This window comes from Eptatretus burgeri, chromosome 5 (assembly GCF_056783735.1).
Source record: "Eptatretus burgeri isolate ZD-2024b chromosome 5, Ebu_testis_v1, whole genome shotgun sequence".
Taxonomy (NCBI): Eukaryota; Metazoa; Chordata; class Myxini; order Myxiniformes; family Myxinidae; genus Eptatretus; species Eptatretus burgeri.
This window is the reverse complement of record NC_140965.1, coordinates 4,493,429-4,514,016: the sequence shown is the minus strand read 5'-3', so window position 1 is coordinate 4,514,016 and position 20,588 is coordinate 4,493,429. Positions and strand designations below refer to the sequence as shown.

The 20,588-nt window shown below is 36.7% G+C and overlaps 1 protein-coding gene across 2 annotated transcripts in view; it reads right to left on the bottom strand.

The window, feature by feature from the left end:
* Nucleotides 1-20,588, bottom strand: part of LOC147025740 (uncharacterized) — a 94,105-nt gene that overhangs the window by 8,942 nt on the left and 64,575 nt on the right. For both annotated transcript variants that reach the window (XM_085880454.1, XM_085880455.1), the window contains 3 exons: nucleotides 13,028-14,035; nucleotides 12,732-12,818; nucleotides 12,015-12,182 (listed from right to left, as the gene is read on the bottom strand). In XM_085880454.1, coding sequence (XP_085736580.1) covers nucleotides 12,015-12,182; nucleotides 12,732-12,818; nucleotides 13,028-14,035 — 1,263 coding nt within the window. The remainder of the gene's footprint in view (nucleotides 1-12,014; nucleotides 12,183-12,731; nucleotides 12,819-13,027; nucleotides 14,036-20,588) is intronic.

Genomic DNA, 20,588 nt, shown 5'->3' with positions numbered 1-20,588 from the left:
AACAAGAAACTTTCGGCGAGATTCAAATAAGTTTGTTGATTATTTACTTCAAAACTTTTTGTTCCATTTGTAACCCAGTCTGTTCCAGTTATGGCATTTACCTTGAAGTAGTCTTCTTTGTAAGTAGAGTTTGAGATGACAATGGTGTCATCCAAATCATAGATACTATCAATTGCTTCCATACTTGTATTTATTTCGGAAAAAAAAGATGTAAAACTTTTGAAACCCTGACCCAAGTATTTGAATTATTTTCCGTCGTTCTTGGGGAGACAACTGAGTTTTGCCTTTCTTAATTTCTTTTATTGCTTGTAATTTATGAGATCCCTTTTGGGCATCATTTATACTCTTTATAGCACCCACTGCATTTCCCACAGCAGAAGCAGTTGAACCAATTAGGTCTTTATGTTTAAGAATAGTTGAACCTATACCCATTTAATTAGAGCATCAATTATCCCATCTCCTTTTTTTCTAAATTGATGTCCGACACCCCCTTTGTCTCTTAGGTTTATAGTATCCTCTACCAAGATAGATACCTTCACCCTTGTAGTATGGGGAAAGGAACATCCCATCCGCTGTAATTATTTTATATTTTCCCAACTCATGTTTCCTCACAATAACCATCGTATTTATTTATTGGAAAACTTTACGTAGGTGAATTCTGATGGATATAATTTCTCCATTAAAAGAAATCATGTGATTATCTTGATCGGTTAACCTAAAATTTACTCTGTATATGGTTTTTCCTGACACAGGAAAATAAACCAGATTTTTGGGTTCCATATTGAATTTATAACCAATTGGGGTTGAATATGCACTGAATGAAAATATTGTATTTGTTCTTATTCCATCATTATAAGCACCATCAATCAAATCACAGTGAATTAATACCGAATTTATGCCTGAGGATATTTGAATGACATTATCACTGTAAAACGTCCCATTAGTTTCGATCTTTTTTGAGGAGAAACCCAATAACTCTCCAAATGAATTATCAATTGTGAAATCAACCTTGTAGTTATTTTTAAGTTTAATCGTTGATTTTGAAGTATGTTTTTGAATATCTATAACTATTTTTGGTTCACCACCCTGTTCTTTCATAAGGTGAGCAATTTCGGAAGATATTTGAGAAATCTCATATGCTCCGGATAAAACTGTTATCGTTTTGTATCTACTTCCCGAATTATAACTAAACTTGTCATTTTTCTTGGTGATATTAAATAAGGTATTATAAGTTTCCATAGACAATAAAGATGCCTCAAATTATTTTGTTGCATCAAGTTGTAGTGCGTATGGGAATGAAGATGTGTGGTCGCTTGTTGTTAAATTAAAACAAAGGATTGTGCTTCTCATCTTATTTAATATGGGATAAAATGTCTTTGTATTGACATTTATTAATTATTTTCATGTTCAATAACTGGTCTAAAATGGCTGATGCTTCATTACAACAATTGTTATTTCCAGTCTTCTTACTACCGAACAGCAATAACAGTCGATTAACTAATTGTGATGGGTAACCTGAACCAAGGCTACTTAAAGCCTGAATAATGTGTTTCTCCTTCTCAATCGTCCTACTTTTACCAGATAGACTAACCCTATAATTAAGAGAGTCCAGCAGATCAATAAATACTCTATCATCCTTATTTTTCATATCCAATGGTTTATCAAAATACTTTGATTCATCCCTCACAGTTGAACCTTGTTTTCTATCTTTTGTTGGAAGAAACATTAATCTCGGAGTTAGTCTAACGGAGGGTTGAGCAGAACTCAAGAACCTTAATTCATCATTAAATATCAATCCCTTTTCTTGAACAAGATGAAACATTGCTGGTTGTTCTGTTGGAATGAGTCCTGCTTTGGTTTTTGAATCCGCTGAATATTCATTGTTTTGAAGAGCTTTCACAATATAATCAGGGGGTTGATTAATCTCTTCCAGTTGTTGAAATAATCCATCAACATATTCTAATTCTCCTATATGCCTTAATTCTTCCTCCATCATTTGACTGAAATAGTTTAAAATTTGAAGTTTGTTAGGAGTATATTCTATTGTGGGAACAGTGGAAGCATCGATATTTTTTTCTTGGGAAGTTTTTAAAAGTGGTTTAAAAAATTTATGTTGTTTTCTTTCAAATGCTTCTACACCCATTAGTTTCTGCCTGCATTTCTTCTTTATGTATTCCTGTTGTTTTACAACTTTTGAAACCAACTCTTGATACTCCTTAAATCTTCTTGCTCTTTCTTTCGCATCCATTCATTTATTGGAAAATATCATTCACTAAATTATAAAGGTCAACAGCAAAATTTTCCTTTTCTTCATTATTAAAGTAGATGTGTTCAAATAAATCCTTTTCTTTAAATATTTTATCAAATTCTTTATTAACATTAATACGAGTTGTAATTTCTTCTTCACTAATACTTGTATCTCTGCTTTTCATACGTTTGCGTTGAGTTTCTTCATCAACATCAAAACCGAATGATAAAATCTTAACCCCATTACCACTCAGATGTTTAATAATTTGTCTCATTCCTTCTGGATTAGTTTCTATTATCCCAAGATGACCAGATTTTAGTTTCTTTAACTCACTCTTACAATGTGAATATTTTATTGTACCAAGAGAAAGCTCCTCAAATATTTGACCTTCATTCCTCAATCGCATGTGTTCCTCTTCTGAAATATAGTAATCTTCACCTTCTACTTCTCCAGGTCTTATTGCACAAGTTGTTGTTGATACAATACGAACTACATGGTGTTTTTTTTTCTCGAAAATTTATAATATTTTCATTTGTACTATTCAAGAACCTTTATTTATGAAAGTTTTTTTTCCAGAAGCAGATTTACCAACAATATTTATAATAATAGTTGTCATTTATATTTGTAATTGTTTATAAAATAAAATATATATCTTTTAATATCTCATCTTGTTTCACAACAACATATTTATATTTTTCAGTCGTGTGCTTCATATAATCCCCAAATTCCTTTTTACTACATAATGTAGAACAATTGTCTCTCCAAAAATTGTTTTATCTATTGAATTTAACTTGAATAAAATAAAAGTATTAGCATTGTTTCTTATGGAGCGACGAGGGAGTTGAAAGCATGATTGACTAAGATAAATACAATTACAAGAAGAATGTCTCCCTCTTGTGTAGTAGCTATCCATTACACTTTGGTTTCTCTCATTAACACAATCAAAGATAACGAGGTTCTTTTTGATTTCTCCAAATCTTGGGGAGAAGGTATATCATCCGTATTATCACGAAGAATACAAGTTATCGGCTTTGATTTCTTTTCATATCTCTGTGTATCACAAAATAGTTGTATTATATCTTCAATGTTGTAATCATTTAGTTTGTTTTGAAGTTTAAATAAACCGATTATATCTTCTTTTTGAAGACCAGCATTAAAACCTTGTGAGTAGTTGATACTCAGGTTGAAAACTCAACTTTGTGAAAATTATTAAATGATCATAATCTAAAAAGTTGGGAGTAAAGAGCATCTTTAAAAGTAAGCAGGTTTTTCCACATCCGCTTGAACCAACGATGAGACAGCTTCATGAATTTGGAATATTTTTATGGTTGTTAAATTTTATCTTATTTTTCCAAATGAGTAAAAAATCATTCATTTATATATTTGGAAAACCGGTTATTTAATTTTTTTATTGGCATTTTTGGAAACTATGTTTTATCTGAAGTTCAGGTTTAATTTCAAGATGATCCATTATTTTATTTATACAATATGTTGTGTTGATATTTCCATGAAAATGACAATCATTAATAATATAAATCATCAATCCACAAAACATGGTCGTCATTTGTTCAGTCTCTTCTCTTGTAAGAAAAGGTGCATTATCACCCTCATACTTTACATTCATTTCTCAAATCAATCTTGTAAAGTAATTTATTTTTGGTGTAAATCTCAAATAATTATATTCCTTTTTATATTTTTATTATCATTAATTAGAAGATAATCACAGAACATACAATGTTTATAGGCTTTAGACTCTGTGTTTAATCCCTGTCTTTCACACAGGACAATTCTCAAATTTGTCATGTGGAGAATCAGGAAATTCAAGAGGCTCAAAATCTAGTAAACTATTCATATTTATAAAGTAAAACTTTACTTCAAAAAAAATTCATCTTCGGTACTTTCATTGGTGCTTTCACTATCATCTATAAACTACTTTCATAACTATCGTTTGAACACAAACGCTCGGTATCATAACTGTCTTCTGTTCCAACAGAGATACTATCATCACTCTCATAATCTTCAAAATCTTCAGTTGAATAATGACTCATATTTAATTAGTCGAAAAAAAACATGACCGTCTTTATCTATATACTTTTTTTTCATTAACAGATTCAACGACTACATTTTTTATATTAAAGGTAATTTTAAAATGTTCCTTAACTACTATTGAACAAAATGTTATTTCACCTGATATATTAACATCCTTTATTTCATCAGGATTTACATCTTTAGGGTTGTTGAAAAAAATACAAATTTCTCCTTGCATATTACAGATGGTCTTATCTTTTCTTTCTAAAGCTTCATCCATAAGGTTTTTGTTTTTTGATACTTTTTCTTGTTTCATTGCTTTTTCTAGTGTTGAATATATTACCAGAAGGAGAGGAGAAACTTTTGTTAGAGATACTTTAATTGATGTTCTACCAGGTATACTAAAAGCCCTTCCACTGAAGGAAATCGAAGAACTCATATTATTCACCATAATTGTTTTTATCCAATAGTTGTTATATTTATCTTTATTCAATTTTACATCCTCAACATATTTCTCAGTATCTTTTACAAATGAAGAAGTTGATTGAAACTTGTCTTTTGTGTCTTGATACATTGTATTTATTAAGTGAAAAAAGTTGGAGGATAAAATGGTTTTAAGCACAGATCCACCTATAAATTAAACGGAATTTTCATCAAGAAAATTTTATTTTAAGCAAAGTTTTGTAATATATATATGGTGAATACAATGGACTGTGATGTTTGTAATCATGAATATAAATGTTATAAAAAAAAACACCTTCAAACCAACAAACACACATTCAGTCTTTTCAGACAAATATCTCCACTTGACCAAGAAACAAAACATTGTGATAGATGTGATAATGATATTCTTTAAAAAAAATGATAAAAAAACACCTTCAATCACACAAGCACAAGAACAATGAAGAAAGGGAAGGTGCCACTAAATTCTCCATTGAAAACACTGATGGGGCATTTAAAGGACATATAAAAGTAAGATTGTTTCGCTTTCAAGACCCTGGACCATCTTCAATCATGGAAGCTGTTGATATGATTAAACAAAGTATTGAAACTATAATTAAAAACACATAAAGTGAAATGAAAACTTTAAAGTTTTATATGGGAGTAATATTGAATATGGTAAGAGAAGGTGATGAAACTACTCCCTACATGAGGACAAACCCTCACTTTATCTCATCATTTCAAGATTTTGTAAGATGTGATGTTTCCGATGAACTTCAGAGACAAGAACAAGATGTTGATAACACTAGTAGGTAGCGGATTTGCTATTACAAAAATAATCTTTTTAGATTTACACATCTTAAAATCAGATCCTCTTCAAGCTTCTTCTTATATTGATTTACCAAAAGAGATAAAACTTAAGAAAGTGGTTGTTAATATTCAAAATAAAGATAATAAATGTTTTCTATGGTCTGTTCTTGCTCACTTACATCCTCCACAATGGAAACCTGAAAGGGTTGAACATTTATAAGAAATACGAGAATACATTAAATGTTAAAGATTTAAAGTTTCCAATGTCATTGAGAGATATTCCTAAATTTGAGAAAATGAATAATCTATCTGTTAATGTATATGGATTAACAGATACAAACAAAGTTCAGGTATGAAAAAATTTCAAACAACTATAAAAATGATGAAACACATTGACCTTCTCTACTTTACTTCAAAGGAAAAAAATCACATTATGCTTTCATCAAAAATTTATCAAGATTAACCAAATCACAACTATACAAGAGAAAATGTAAAACGTATCCTTGTTAAAGATGTCTCAACTCCTTCCATACAAAAGAACGATTAAATCAACATTCGAAATATTGTAGTAATCAGAAATCAACCGTAATCAATTTACCAAAAGCAGGTTCAAACATATCATTCAAAGATTTTAACAAATCTATACTGAAACGCAAAATAAACTAACCACCTTTTAAACCTTCAAATATCAACAATAACACTGCGTGTAGTAAATGTGTGAACTTTTTTGTGGACAATAGTGTCCTCACTGTCAGACAAAACGGTCACGGATGGTCACTTGAACCTTCACTGGTCACTTCATAGCACAGCTGTTGAACAGCCGTTTTGACTGTCAGTGATTAGCCAAGGGGTACGGGATGAATTTAATGAGCTCCACGTGATGTCTTGATATTGGCTTTAAAAAGGCCAGTGCAAAATGGGCATTTCAATCAACATGCCACGATTGTCAAGGGATCAACGGCAGTGTGCCTTGGGCATACTGCAAGGCGGATTGAGCTACCGTGAGGTGGCACGTCGCCTTGGCTGTTCACACCAGACGATATCAGCCCTGGTGGACAGAGACACCCTCCACAACTCTGCAGATGACAGACCTCGATCAGGGAGGCCAAGAGTCACCACTGCAAGGCAGGACAGGCAGATGGTCCTAAGTCAGATGGCTTCAGACATTGAGGACTGAGTGGGACAGAATCCAGCAGCAATCCATCCAAAGACTGGTAGGCAGTATGCGCCGACGATGCACTGCCTGTATCCAAAACAATGGTGGCCACACACGCTATTGAAAGGGGACTGACATTGCCCCCTGTGCTGTTCTGTACTGTAGAACAAACTTATGAGATGGTGTATCTTGGTCAAAAACTTGACATGTCATCAATAAAAATCAGATCCTCTTCAAGCTTCTTCTGGAGGATTGAATTAAACCTACTTCTCTTAAGACAATCGGATCATACAGCAAGATGAATAGGTCTTCTTCGTTGATATGCAGCACAAGGCTGCGGGTTAACATCATTGGTTGATGGCGTGGCTGTGCCGCGAATGCAATTCCCTCTGCTGCCAATGTTTCAATTAGCAATTGTTTGTTTGTTTTATTTTGAACTGTTACAATTTTATTACATTTCAAACAAGTGGTAAGTTTATTTTGCGTTTCAGTATATAAAGCATCCGTTTGTGATATATGCTGATTTTGAAAGTATCCTTGAAAAGATATATAGTTTCTCCAAATCCAAATAAATATCAAAAACTTACTCCTTGTGGTTTCTGTTATTATATCAAATCATCTGTTGGTGATGAATACAACAAGTTAGAACTTTATAGAGAAGATGCCTCAGAGGAGTTTGTAAGACGATTGCAAAAAGACTGCATATGACGAAGAGAAATAATGGGTAAAACCTATAAATCAATCTCGTTAACAAAGGGAGAGAAAAAGGAATTTAGAAAGAACAGTATCTGTCATATTTGTGAGGAGAAAAGTGAGGGAGAGATCAAAGTTCGGGATCATTGTCATCTTACCGGAAAATATAGAGGACCAGCTGTCATTCCTGTTGTAATCTTAATTACAAGCCCCCAAACTTTGTTCCTGTCTTTCTTAACAACACTCACTATGACACACATCTATTTATAAATTAACTTTCAAAGACATCTGGAGATATTTCTGCCATTCCTAACACAGATCAAAAATACATCTCATTCACAAAAACAATTCATACATCCCCCATAACCCATATCAGATTTCTTGACACACACAAGTTCATGGCAAGTCCATTATCTAACTTAGCATCAAATATTAAAAACTTACCAAATCTTAAATCACATTTCTCAAATCAAGAAGAGGTTGATCTCTCATCACAAAAGGGAATATCTCCATATGACTACATGGATTCATTTGAGAAGTTTAAAGAAACACAACTTCCTTCAAGGGAAAGTTTTGATAGCAAGTTGAATAAAACTCATATTTGCGAGAGAGATTATACACAAGCTAAAAAGGTTTGGGAGAAGTTTAATACAAAGAATCTTGGAGAATATCATGATTTGTATCTTAAAACTGATGTACTGTTATTGGCTGATGTGTTTGAAACTTTTCGAACAGTCTGTCATAATAAAAAATCTTCTGGATTAGACCCTGCTCACTATTACACAGCCCCAGGTTTGGCTTGGAGTGCTATGTTAAAAATGACAAAACAGAATTTGGAATTAATCAGTGATATAGATATGCTTTTATTGATAGAGAAGGCTAAAAGAGGAGGAATATCTCAAGTATGTTCCAAGAGATATGCAAAAGCAAATAACAAATATCTTCCTGATTATAATAAGAATGAGGACAACTTTACCTGATGTATTATGATGCTAACAATTTGTATGGGTGGGCTATGTCTCAATCTTTACCTTCTGGAAAACTTAAATGGGTTAAAGAAAAACATTATGAAAAAATTTTACAAGAGATTGTTGTCTCCTCTCAAAAAGAATTGGATGAAGCTGAAGTTGGATATTATTTTGAGGTTGATTTAAAATATCCAGAAGAAGACCATCACAAACATAAAGACCTACCTTATGCCCCTGATAAAGAAAGTCCAAGAAAAGAATGGTTAAGTGATTACCAACAGTCATTTAATATAAAAGGTAAATCTACAGAAAAATTACTGACTACATTAAATGACAAATAAAGTTATGTTTTGCATCAAAGGAACTTGAGACGCAGCGAAGCGCTGTTCTGGCACATGCTCCCATACCTGACCTGATCTGAACTTGAGACAATATTTATCTGCTGGGTTGAGAGAGGAAAATTCATCGGATTTTGAAATTTAAACAAAGTCATTGGTTAAAGAAGTATATTGATTTTAATACAAAAAGGAGAACAGAAGCAAAAACAGATTTTGAGAAGGACTTTTATAAATTAATGAATGATGCTGTATTTGGAAAGACTATGGAAAATGTTGGAAATCAACAAAACAGAAGACTTGCTACATCTTGGAAACAGGCTTCAAAGTTAATTAATAGACCAAGTTTTGAACGAGTGGAGGTGTTTTCAGAGAACAATTGTGCTATTCATTTGAAGAAAGAGAGTATTGAAATGGATAAACCTATTTATATCGGAACAACAATTCTTGACTTGTCAAAGTCTTTAATGTATGACTATTATGATAATAATTCAAAATCAAAGTACAAGGATAATGTGTCATTGTTATATATGGATACAGATAGTTTTATATTAGAAATTAAGACAAGTGATGTATATGAGGATATGATTGATTATATATATATATATATATATATATATATATATATATATATATATATATATATATATATATATATATATGATACAAGTAATTATGTCAGGTGATGTGTTGTTTTCATCAAAGAATAAAAAGGTTATTGGTAAGTTTAAAGATGAATTGGGTGGGAAGGTCATGAGTGAATTTATAGGATTGAGATCAGTCTTATGCTTTTACGTATATTGATAATAATAACATTGAAAGGTGTGATAAGAAGCTAAAGTGAATAAAGAAAAATATAATCAAGGAAACAATAAACTTTAAACATTATTACAACTGTTTAACCTTAAAGAAGGAAGAGTACAGAAAAATGAATACAATAAGAAGTTATAAACATCAATTAGTTATATAAACAGAAGAGATAAATAAGAAAGCATTAGGAGCTTTTGATGATAAAATATATATTTTAGCGAATGGACTCAATAGTCTCCCTTATGGTTATAAGTTTAAGTGTTAAGATATTGGGTTGGGAATATTAACAGGCTACCGCCATCTTTTTACTGATTTATAAGTGATAGAACCAAGCAATAACCAAACCAAAGAGTGGAGATGCAAACAGCCTTGGTATTTAAATGGGAAACATAAAGAAAGTGAGAAATATCAAATAAGTCTTATTGAAGAAATAACCGGGGTAAAAGTAGAAAAAACAAATAAGCGGATAGATTTAATTACAAATTAGTTGGAGGATGTAAAGAAAAAAAATATCCTTGAATGGACTGAAAACTTTGATGGTTATCAAGTGAACAATGCAAAAACAATTTACTACAATCTCAAAATGATATGTGGCTCAGGAGGTGGTCAAATAAGAGCATTAAGAGAAGTTTATCATTTCATTTCTGCTCAACAAAGACACTTATACCAAGAACCAAGTTCCAAGTTATTCATTGTGAATATACTCGATGGAAATGAAGTTCTAAGAAAATGAAGTTATTCCGTAAAGTAGAACATGGGCAAATATTCGTTGGTTCGCTCTTTGAGTGAAATGAAAATATAAAAAGGGAAGAAGCACTTCAATCAGTCAGTCTCAATCTTTCATAGTCTCAATTTTACATTTGCTTGTATGGGAGAGAAGGGGATAGGTGGGGAGAAAATCAGTCTCCTTTTATGGGCTTTTGGGGCTTCAGTCAGAAAGTTTTTCCCTTTTCCCCCATTCATTTGAGTGGGTGTCCCAGAAACCCCATTTATCATCTACTCATGTTGCTTCTGCTCTCTCAACAATGGATGGAGATCGTCAATGCCAGACATGAAATCAGAGCCATCTCCCGAGACATAATGCGAGCTTTTGATACAGTCTGGCACCCTGCCCTGCTCACCAAACTCTCTTCCAATGGTATTCAAGGCAATCTCCACTCTTGGCTCACAGACTTCCTCTTCTGTCATCGTCAACGTGTGGCCCTTAATGGAGTTCTCTCATCCCCTGTTCTTGTCCAGGCTGGAGTTCCTCAAGGCACTGTTCTTGGTACTGTGTTTTTTCTAGTTTTCATCAATGATCTCTCCGACGCTCTGGAAAATCCTCTTTATCTCTTTGCTGATGACTCCACCCTCTGCTGTACCATCTGTCATCCTTCAGATCGGCAAGCAGCAGCTTCTTCACTCTCTGCAGATCTGGATAAAAATCACAACCTGATCCAACACTTGGAACATGTCTTTCAATCCTGACAAATCTCACACTCTCAAAATTCAAAAAAAAAAATCTCACACTATGTCTCTCCAAAAAGACCATCTGGACCCCCCCCAAATCTGCTTTTTCAACAATCCTCTTGAAGAAGTCCTTTCATTCAAGCTTCTGGGTCTCACTATCTGCCATGGTCTTTCCTGGGAAAGCCATATTTCCAAGCTGGTCTCCAAAGTCAGTCGCCAACTGGGCATCCATCGTCATGCAAAGTCCTTCCTTGACACACCTGAGCTCCTGACCACATACAAAGCTTTTATCTGCAGCCTGATGGAGTACTGCTCTCCCCTTTGGGCTGGTGCTCCTGCCTCACACCTAGCTCGACTTCACACTGTGGAAACCAAGACTTTTAGGATCATTGGTATCTCCCACGATGAAGCTGAGTCTTTTGGTCTCTCATTCTCTCACTGCAGGCAGGTTTCTGGTCTTTCTGTCTTCTACTGTCTCCTCTCCGGCCTCACCCCTCCTGCTCTACGATATGTCCCCCACACATTTCCACATAACAGGGCGCTTAAGGTCCACCAGCAACTCCCTTCTCGTTGAACTTCCAAAATGAAGAATCACTGCTCACCTTCACCCTTTAATTCCTGTTTTTTTGCCACCTCTGGAACAAACTCCAACACTCTCTTCAATCCCACTCTTCCCTCCAGGTCTTCAAAACAGCTGTTCACCACTATCTCTTATCTTGCCCCATTCAAAATCATGATCTTTTCTACCTATGTTAATCCACCCCAAACCTGCCTCAGTCAAATTCCCTGCTTTCCTTCCTGAAACTCCCTGTAGTGTACATCTTGTTTACCCTGTGTACCCCATCCCATCCTTCTCCTTTCCACAGATCTCCCAATGTCACTGCTCCCTACTGTTTTGTGCTTTCCTCGTCCGACCCTTTTGTCTCTTGCTTCCTTTGTTGTATGTTACGTGTGTCAGCTCTTATATGAGCCTAGACAATGCATACAAAAAAAGAAAATCCAAACAAAAAACAACCTTCCTACAAGTGTAGATTTTGATTCAGCTTTGCCTGCAAAGCTTCGACTCAAGTACTTACTTCTGAATCTTTCCTGCCACTTGGTGGGCATTCTCTTCGATTGCACCGTCCAACTGTCACAAGTACAGGGTGAGGGGCTGTTGAGGCTAGACCTTCTTGAGACTTTGTCCGCCCCATAGTTACTCCAACCCCTCGGCTCCCTCGTTGGCCAGATACACCGGCTTGGTTCTGAAAAGTGACAGCAAAGTGGTGTGGAGTAAACGGGGTGGGGCCAGAATAGCTTGTGTAAAGACATCTAGGAAAGAGACTACAGAGGTACAAAGGATCTGGAGGATTGAATTAAACCTACTTCTCTTAAGTTAATCGGATCATATAGCAAGATGAATAGGTCTTCTTCGTTCATATGCAGCACAAGGCTGCGGGTTAACATCATTGGTTAATGGCGTGGCTGTGCCGCTAATGCAATTCCCTCTGCTGGTTAAGGCAGGAATTTGTAATTTGTTCAGTGATGGGGATAACTTGGTAACTCTTCACGAAGGACACCATGGGATCTTTAACGTCCACCAACGAATGCTGGCAGAGGGGACTCCCGTTTAACGTCCATCCGAGGGACGGCACACACACATTGATGCATCATCCTGCCTGTGAAACACCAGGATGACACTTTATAGCTGGGTCGGGATTCAAACCCAGGCGAGACAGCTGAGAGGAGATTGTGTGTACCTCTCGGCCATCCTGTGAACACAAGATGAATAGGTGAACACAATTTATACTTACCTTGCGAATCATTGTACCATCTCTCGTTCTTCTTAGCAAAACTGGATTAAAGCCTGGCTTTACCTTGCCATGTGATCCTTCCCTCACCTAAGCAAAGCAAAGCAAAATAAAGGCCACATTCCAAAATTGTAAACAGACTTTGGTGTTAAAAAATAAAGTTTCATTTTCTCGCTTGAGCTGAACGGAGGAATCATAAAATAAATAATTATATGGTAAATTGGATGTCAAAGAAAAAAAAAAGATGAGCATGTATCAGAGAACAAGTGAATAAAAGGAATTCATATAAAATAATTTACCTGTGGATGTTTGTCAGCATTCATGTTTTTTCCATATTTATTTTGATCTTCTGCTGGTTGCTCTTCTTGGAATGGGACAATTTTTTTTCGTTCATCATTGTTAATGGACTTCACTTCAGGTCTGCACTCGTCCATCATCTCTGCTTCTTTCTTTGTTTCATGACCATCCATAATGTTTTGTTCTCTCAATCCAATGCCTTTACCCTTGATAGTCTCCTCCACCAGGTCATTAATTCCCACCTCCTCAATCCTCACCTCCTCCTCCATTAGGTCCTCAATCCTCGCGTTCCCTCCCAGGTTATCAATCCTCGCCTCCTCCACCGGCTCATCAATCCTCGCCTCTTCCACCGGCTCATCAATCCTCGCCTCTTCCACCGGCTCATCAATCCTCGCCTCTTCCACCGGCTCATCAATCCTCGCCTCTTCCACCGGCTCATCAATCCTCGCCTCTTCCACCGGCTCATCAATCCTCGCCTCTTCCACCGGCTCATCAATCCTCGCCTCTTCCACCGGCTCATCAATCCTCGCCTCTTCCACCGGCTCATCAATCTTCGCCTCTTCCACCGGCTCATCAATCCTCGCCTCTTCCACCGGCCAATCAATCCTCCCCTCTTCCACCAGCTCATCAATCCTCACCTCATCCACCTGCTCATCAATCCTCGCCCCCTCCACCAGCTCATCAATTCTCACCTCCTCCACCAGCTCATCAATCCTCGCCTCTTCCACCCGCTCATCAATCCCTGCCTCTTCCACCGGCTCAACAATCTCCACCTCTTTCACCGGCTCAACAATCTCCGCTTCCTCACCCAGCTCATCAAACCCTGCCTCCACCCCCAGCTCATCAACTTCTTCCTCCTCCACTGCAATGTCATGAAGTGGCGAATCAAGCAAGTACAGCTTCTGCAGTCGGCGGAATTCTATATTCTCCAGGTTTTGTGCTGCCTGCTTTGCATGAGCAAGAAGGTCCAGAATGATTTGGTCTGGATTGAAGAGTTGAACAAATTCATGCTGAAAACCAGGACACACATTAACAATCATTATATTTGGAAGTGCTCTGAACCTTGTCAGCACCTACCATAGTTACAACTTAACACATTAGCATCCAGGCAATTGTGTGGATTTCCTGTGAGTTTTTGTTTGTTGTTCCCACATGAGCACATTCCTCATGATGATATGATCCCAAGTTCAAATACCGCAAACTTTGTTAATTTGTTCATCATCTACTAATGTCCTTGTCCTGTGTGCGATATATGTACGAGATACACGACGAGCCTTCAACATTATAAAAACCAATAAAATAAATTAAGCAAGTTATCATCCTGGGTTACCACATTACAATCGGTCAATGGATTTAATTTGGAGAACATTTCACAGCACATTTAAAATCAAATCATTTTAATCGTACAGGGATTAGGTTCTATGGAATATTAGACATGATCACTTAACTACAATCGTATATCAACGTTTACAACGATCAATTTAATTTGCAATCTTCATGGATGTCCAATGCATACTTGACTGGGAAACGTTTAAATTAAATAAGATAACAGACACAAAAAAAACAACTTTAAAATAAAAAAAATATATATATATACATATATATATATATATATATAATGTCAATGCTCGTATAAGAGCCAACACACAGTATGTAAAACAAGGGGAGCAGGAGGCAAGAGGGACGGGAAAGGGAAGCACAAAACAGTGGGGAATAGACATGTGGAGATCTGTGGAAGCTGAATTATTAATTGAATTTATAATAATGTAAAAATGCAAAATTAACTTAGTTTAGTGTTTTAAGAAACAATTTAATAAATATACATGCTGAGAAAGCGAGTAAAGAGCAGAATACACACATTTCTCTGATTTTGTCGTAAACAACCTTGTAAAACTTTATCTATCCGGTGACCATCTTAGTCAGCAGGGCAAAACATGACTCTCTCCTTTCTTCTCCCCCCACACCCCTTCCAGAGGCTGTAAACAAACTACATAACAAACCAAAACCCATCTATGTAGCAAATTTGAAGTCCACAAAGTTCCATCTGTTACCATGGTAAAAAAAACTGTATATAAATACAGGGTGAGTCAAAAGTAGCACCCAATTTCAGTTTTTTCGGCTGTCAGATTCTTTCTGGGAAGTCATGTTGTTCTTAATAAGTCTTGCAGATTATTAATTTTTCAATTTTTTTTTTTGATTTTGTTTTGCAGGTTATTGCTGAGAGTTTGGAAAGTTACTGAATTTGCACCAAATTGAACCATGAATTACCTTTCAATGAATCAACGCATTGCGGCCGTGAAACATTCCCACAAATGTAATGAACAACCAACGATGGCGGCACGCCGTTTGTCACAGGAATTCGATATTAACCCACCTCAGGGAAGAAACATACGATTGATTGTCGAGAAATTTGAAGCAACAGGGTCGGTAGCCACTGCAAAGAAGTCCGGTCGTCCGAAAACGGCAACGAATGTAGCTAAGGCTGAAGAAGCCATCAGAAGACTGGAACGAAGTCCTCAAAAGTCAACTCTGAGAAGTCAACTGAAGAGTTGGAAGTGAGCCAATCTAGTGCTATCCATATCCTTCACCAGAAAAAATGGAAACCTTACATTCCACGCTTACTGCATGCCCTTCATGATGGAGATGACGACCGCCGTCTTCAATTTTGCGAAGAGTTCTTAGCTAAACTTCACGAAGAGGACACAATGCTAGACAACATCTGGTGGTCAGATGAGACAAGTTTTAAGCTTAATGACACAATTAACAGACAATTGTGTCGACTGGGCTGCAAATAACCCAAGAGTGACAGTTGAGAAGGAGGTAAATTTACCTGGAGTGACAGTTTGGGCAGCCATATCTCCATTAGGGATAATTGGACCCTTTTTCTTTGAGGGATCTGTCACTGCAGAAATTTACCTGGACATACTGCAAACCTTCTTTTGGCCCAGGGTAAAAGATCAGGACTTTTATTTCCAGAATGATGGAGCTCCCCTCATTATGGACGTTATGTTTGTCAGTGGCTTGATGAAAACTTTCCCAGAAAGTGGATAGGCCGCCGCGGTCCGATCGAGTGGCCGGCACGCTCCCCAGCCTTACACCTCCAGATTTCTTTCTTTGGGGGCTCATGAAAGACCTTGTTTATCGTGAAAAGCCTCGTACCATTCAGGAATTGAAGGCTCAAATCACTGCAAAGTTTGAGGAAATTGATATCGAACTCTGCAGACGTGTGTGCCGCTCTGTGCCTGCTCGGCTGCAATTGTGCATCGATCACGAGGGAGGGCACTTTGAAAATTGCAAGTAGAACAGCTTGGTACAGTTCTGTAATAATTTTTTCTTGAATAAATGGTTAGATAAACACGTCATTCATTTATTTATACCTTCTTGTACACTGTAATACAAATGACAAACAAACAATCAATTGACAGAAATGGGGCGCTACTTCTGACTCACCCTGTATATATATACTCAATATTCTATGCAGTCTTAAGTCTTCAGCTCGCAACATCAAGAGTTGAAGCCTTCCTTCTGTGCACAGGAGTGTCTTTTGTTGTATTCAATAAACAGTTTGTATTGAATTATAGTTATCTGTGACTAAAATTGCTCCTACAGATTTGGCGATGAGGATCGGATCTACAGCCTACATCCGAGAAGAGGAAGGGGCCTCTGTCTCGTAGTCAGCAAACACCGGCGAAAGTAAGAGGCCTCTGCTGGAGAAATGAGCTGTTTATACCAGGCAGACTACCCACCTCTTCGCGGAGGTTGCGCAGTCCCGAACCAGAATTAAAAACGAAAGGATATATATATATATAAATATATATATATAAATATATATATATATATATATATAAATATATATATATATATATATAAATAAATATATATATATAAATATATATATATATATAAATATATATATATATATATATATATATATATATATATATATATATATATATATATATATATATATATATATATATATATATAAATATATATATATATAAATATATATATATAAATATATATATATAAATATATATATATAAATATATATATATAAATATATATATATAAATATATATATATATATATATATATATATATATATATATATATATATATATATATATATATATATATATATATATAGCTGTTTGTTGAGCAAAATAAAAGACATTTAAAGTTTTTATTTTAAGGCTAATTAAAAGGAATAAGAAAATATTTCTTTAAGACAGGATAACATCTTGGTATGCTTTGATAAAAGCGTCTAAGTGTCAAGAGGTGGAGGACCAGAGACGTTGCGCAGACGAGTTTGTCAAGTTGGGTAAACAGCCTAAATATACTGTGTATTGGAAGACAGGATAACATCTTGATATGTTTTAATAAAAACGCCTTCATGTCACAAGGTGGAGGGCATAAGCGTTGCGTAGACGAGTTTGTCAAGTTGTAGTAAAACAGAGTAGAGGTACTGCGTATCGGATAAGAATCGCCGAATCGAGAGGGCGGATAGGCATAAGGAAAGAAATCGCTGCAAAGAAAGGAGCGCTGATGAGTGCTCGAAGCGATTTCGTACAGTTCTGGGAAATTGACAACAAAAGGGAGTGGACAAGGATGTGCCCGCCTCGGGGTCAAATGCCGAGTACATGAACAAAACCTACGGGTCGAGCTCTGCAAAGGATTTAAAGATATGGGCAGAGTGGACCGATAAACAAAAATTTAGTTTTCCTGAAGGAGGGACATTTAATCGAGATAGAATCGAAAACTTAAGAAGATAACTAATCGAGAAAGAAAAAGACAGAACGACTCGAAAACTAGTCGACTGGAAAATCTTTGGCAGATGGGCTGAAGAGAGCCTTAAAAGAGAAGAATAAGTGAAGAGCACGAGTAAAAAGGGGAATTTGAAAAACGCACAAGCTACCCTTAAAGAAGTACAGAAGATGTTGCCGGCGATAGCACCCCTCCCTCCACACGGAGCATGGGGAGCAAATATTCAAATGACAGCACCAGTAGTAGACAAGAGTGAGAGAGGAGGTACAAAAACAAATGCGAACTTTAAGGCCACCGGGAACCCGTACAAGACAAAAGCGATGGAAATGTGTAAAATAATTGAAGACAATGAGCCAGCCGAGATGGAACTTGAAAGAGCATGTCCAATGATTGAACAAAGGATGTTAAACCCAGTAACAAATCAACATCAAAATTATTTAATTCATCGTGCGTGGAACCAGAGCGATTTACAAGCCATGAAGATGCAAATGAAAGATTATGATGATAATCCAGAAGGATTCGTGGAACAAATACTGTATTACATTTATTCAAACAAAGCTACTCACGACGATGTGATTGGATTGATGACAACAGTATTGCCGGTAAAGATATGGCGGAAGACAAAAGAATTAGCCACGTGTCCGGATGCTGTACTGGCAGGAGAAACTGAGAGAGAGCTTATAATGCCCGAGTACAGCAATTACTTATTCATTTAAGAACGGCTATAAGCCCGCCTGAGGTAAATTGGGGAAAGACACAAGGCTGCAAACAGAGAAAAGATGAAGAGCTGGAAGAATTCATAAATAGATTGCGACAAGTTTTTATTCAGCATTCAGGAATGAGCATGGCTGCAATACCAGACGAGCAGTTAACCAACTTGTTTGGAGAAGGACTGCTGCCATCAGTCGAAACAAATAAAGCTTGTCAAAATCGGATAGGAAAGTGAACCGCCAGCTCAGATGCTCGCAGCAGCGAAACATTGCTTCAAAGTGGTGGCAAAAAACAGAAACTATTAAAAGTGGAAAATTTGCAAATGTTGATGATGGAAGATTATAAAAGAAAACTGTGAAAAGAAAAACGAGAAGAAGATGATCAGTGGGATTCAGATGACTGCTCGCGATACCAAAGAAAAGCGGAAGTACCAACAACTCCACGTGCGAGTCTGGCAGAAGACTCTGATGATGATGCAAGACCACCAATACAACACACCTTGTATTGGTGGCGAGTACGTGGAGGAAATGTCCGAGAGATAAATATGGCAGAGTTAAAAACAATTCCAGATATAAAACATTGGTTAGAGCCTCACGATGAAAACATAGGGGAAAATATGGCAGAATGGATTGAACCCCTACACTGCACAGCATACTGTGATGTTTCAGGAGGGATGTGAATTATGCAAATGAAGTACAGAATGCGCTCGGTATGGAATTCAATATCGCAACCACTGATCTTTGGATTGGTAAGGAGGGGATTGGGTTGGAGGTAGAATTTACACAACAACAATGCGATTTGATGCACCAATCCATGAATATAATGCCGCATGTTACATTAATTGTCAAACAGTGTCAAACAGTACCCTTTACGTGAAGAGGCCAGAAAAGTAATCGCTCCGGTGATCGCAGCACTACTCGAGCAGGGGGCAATTAGAGAGATTGTCAGTGAGTGCAATACACCAATCTTGCCTGTAAACAAGCCGGGTAAGCAGACGTGGCGATTTGTACAGGACCTGAGGGCGGTTAACAAATGCATAGTGTCAATCCATCCTGTGGTACCAAACCCAGTGACTATATTGTCATCAATCCCATCCAATACAGTGTGTCACACCACAATTGACCTGAGTGGTGCGTTCTTCTCGATGCCAATCCATGAGGATTCGCAGAACCTGTTTGCTTTTACCTATGAAGGGGTACAGTACACTTGGATGATGTTGCCACAGGGCTTTGCGGATAGCCATACATTATTCTCGCGAGCACTCCACACGGATTTGAATGACGTGCTTACTGAAGGATCTACCTTGGTACAGTATGTGGATGATTTGCTGATTTGCTCAACATCAGAAGATAATTGCAAAAAGACACCTTTACCCTTTTAAAAGCACTAGCTACCAAAGGTCATAAAGTACCAAAGGCCAAATTACAACTGTGCGAAACCCAGGTAACATACCTTGGGCATGTATTGAGTGGAACCTCGAGAAGATTATCAAATGACAGGGTGCAGGCTATTCTGAACGTTCCGAAACCAAGAACAAAGAAAGAAATGAGACGTTTCTTGGGGGTGGCTGGGTATCGTAGACAATGGGTACCTGACTATGCAGTACTGGTTAGACCACTGCTAGACATTATGTTTGACAAAGCACCGAGCCGATGGAGTGGACACCATAGGCAGAAGAAAACTTTGGCTTGGTTAAAACAGCTCTGACAATGACACCAGCCTTAGGTTTACCTAATTATGACAAGACGTTTTATTTATATACTTATAAGAGAGATGCATTTGCACAAGCAGTACTAACACAGCAGGACGGTTACAAAATGCGTCCATTAGCATATTACAGCACGAAACTAGACCCTGTGGCGCAAGGATTTTCACCATGTTTGCGAGCTGCTAGCTCATACGCTGTATAAAAAACAACTCAGATTGTGATGACATCACCTTTAGTACTGCGAGTACCACACTGTGCAAGTGCTGTATTGCGAAAAGCAAAAACACAACACCTATCAGCAGTAAGAGCAATGACATATGACTGTGTTAATTCAAGCAAAGAATGTGGTAATCGAAAGATGTCCAACAGTGAACATA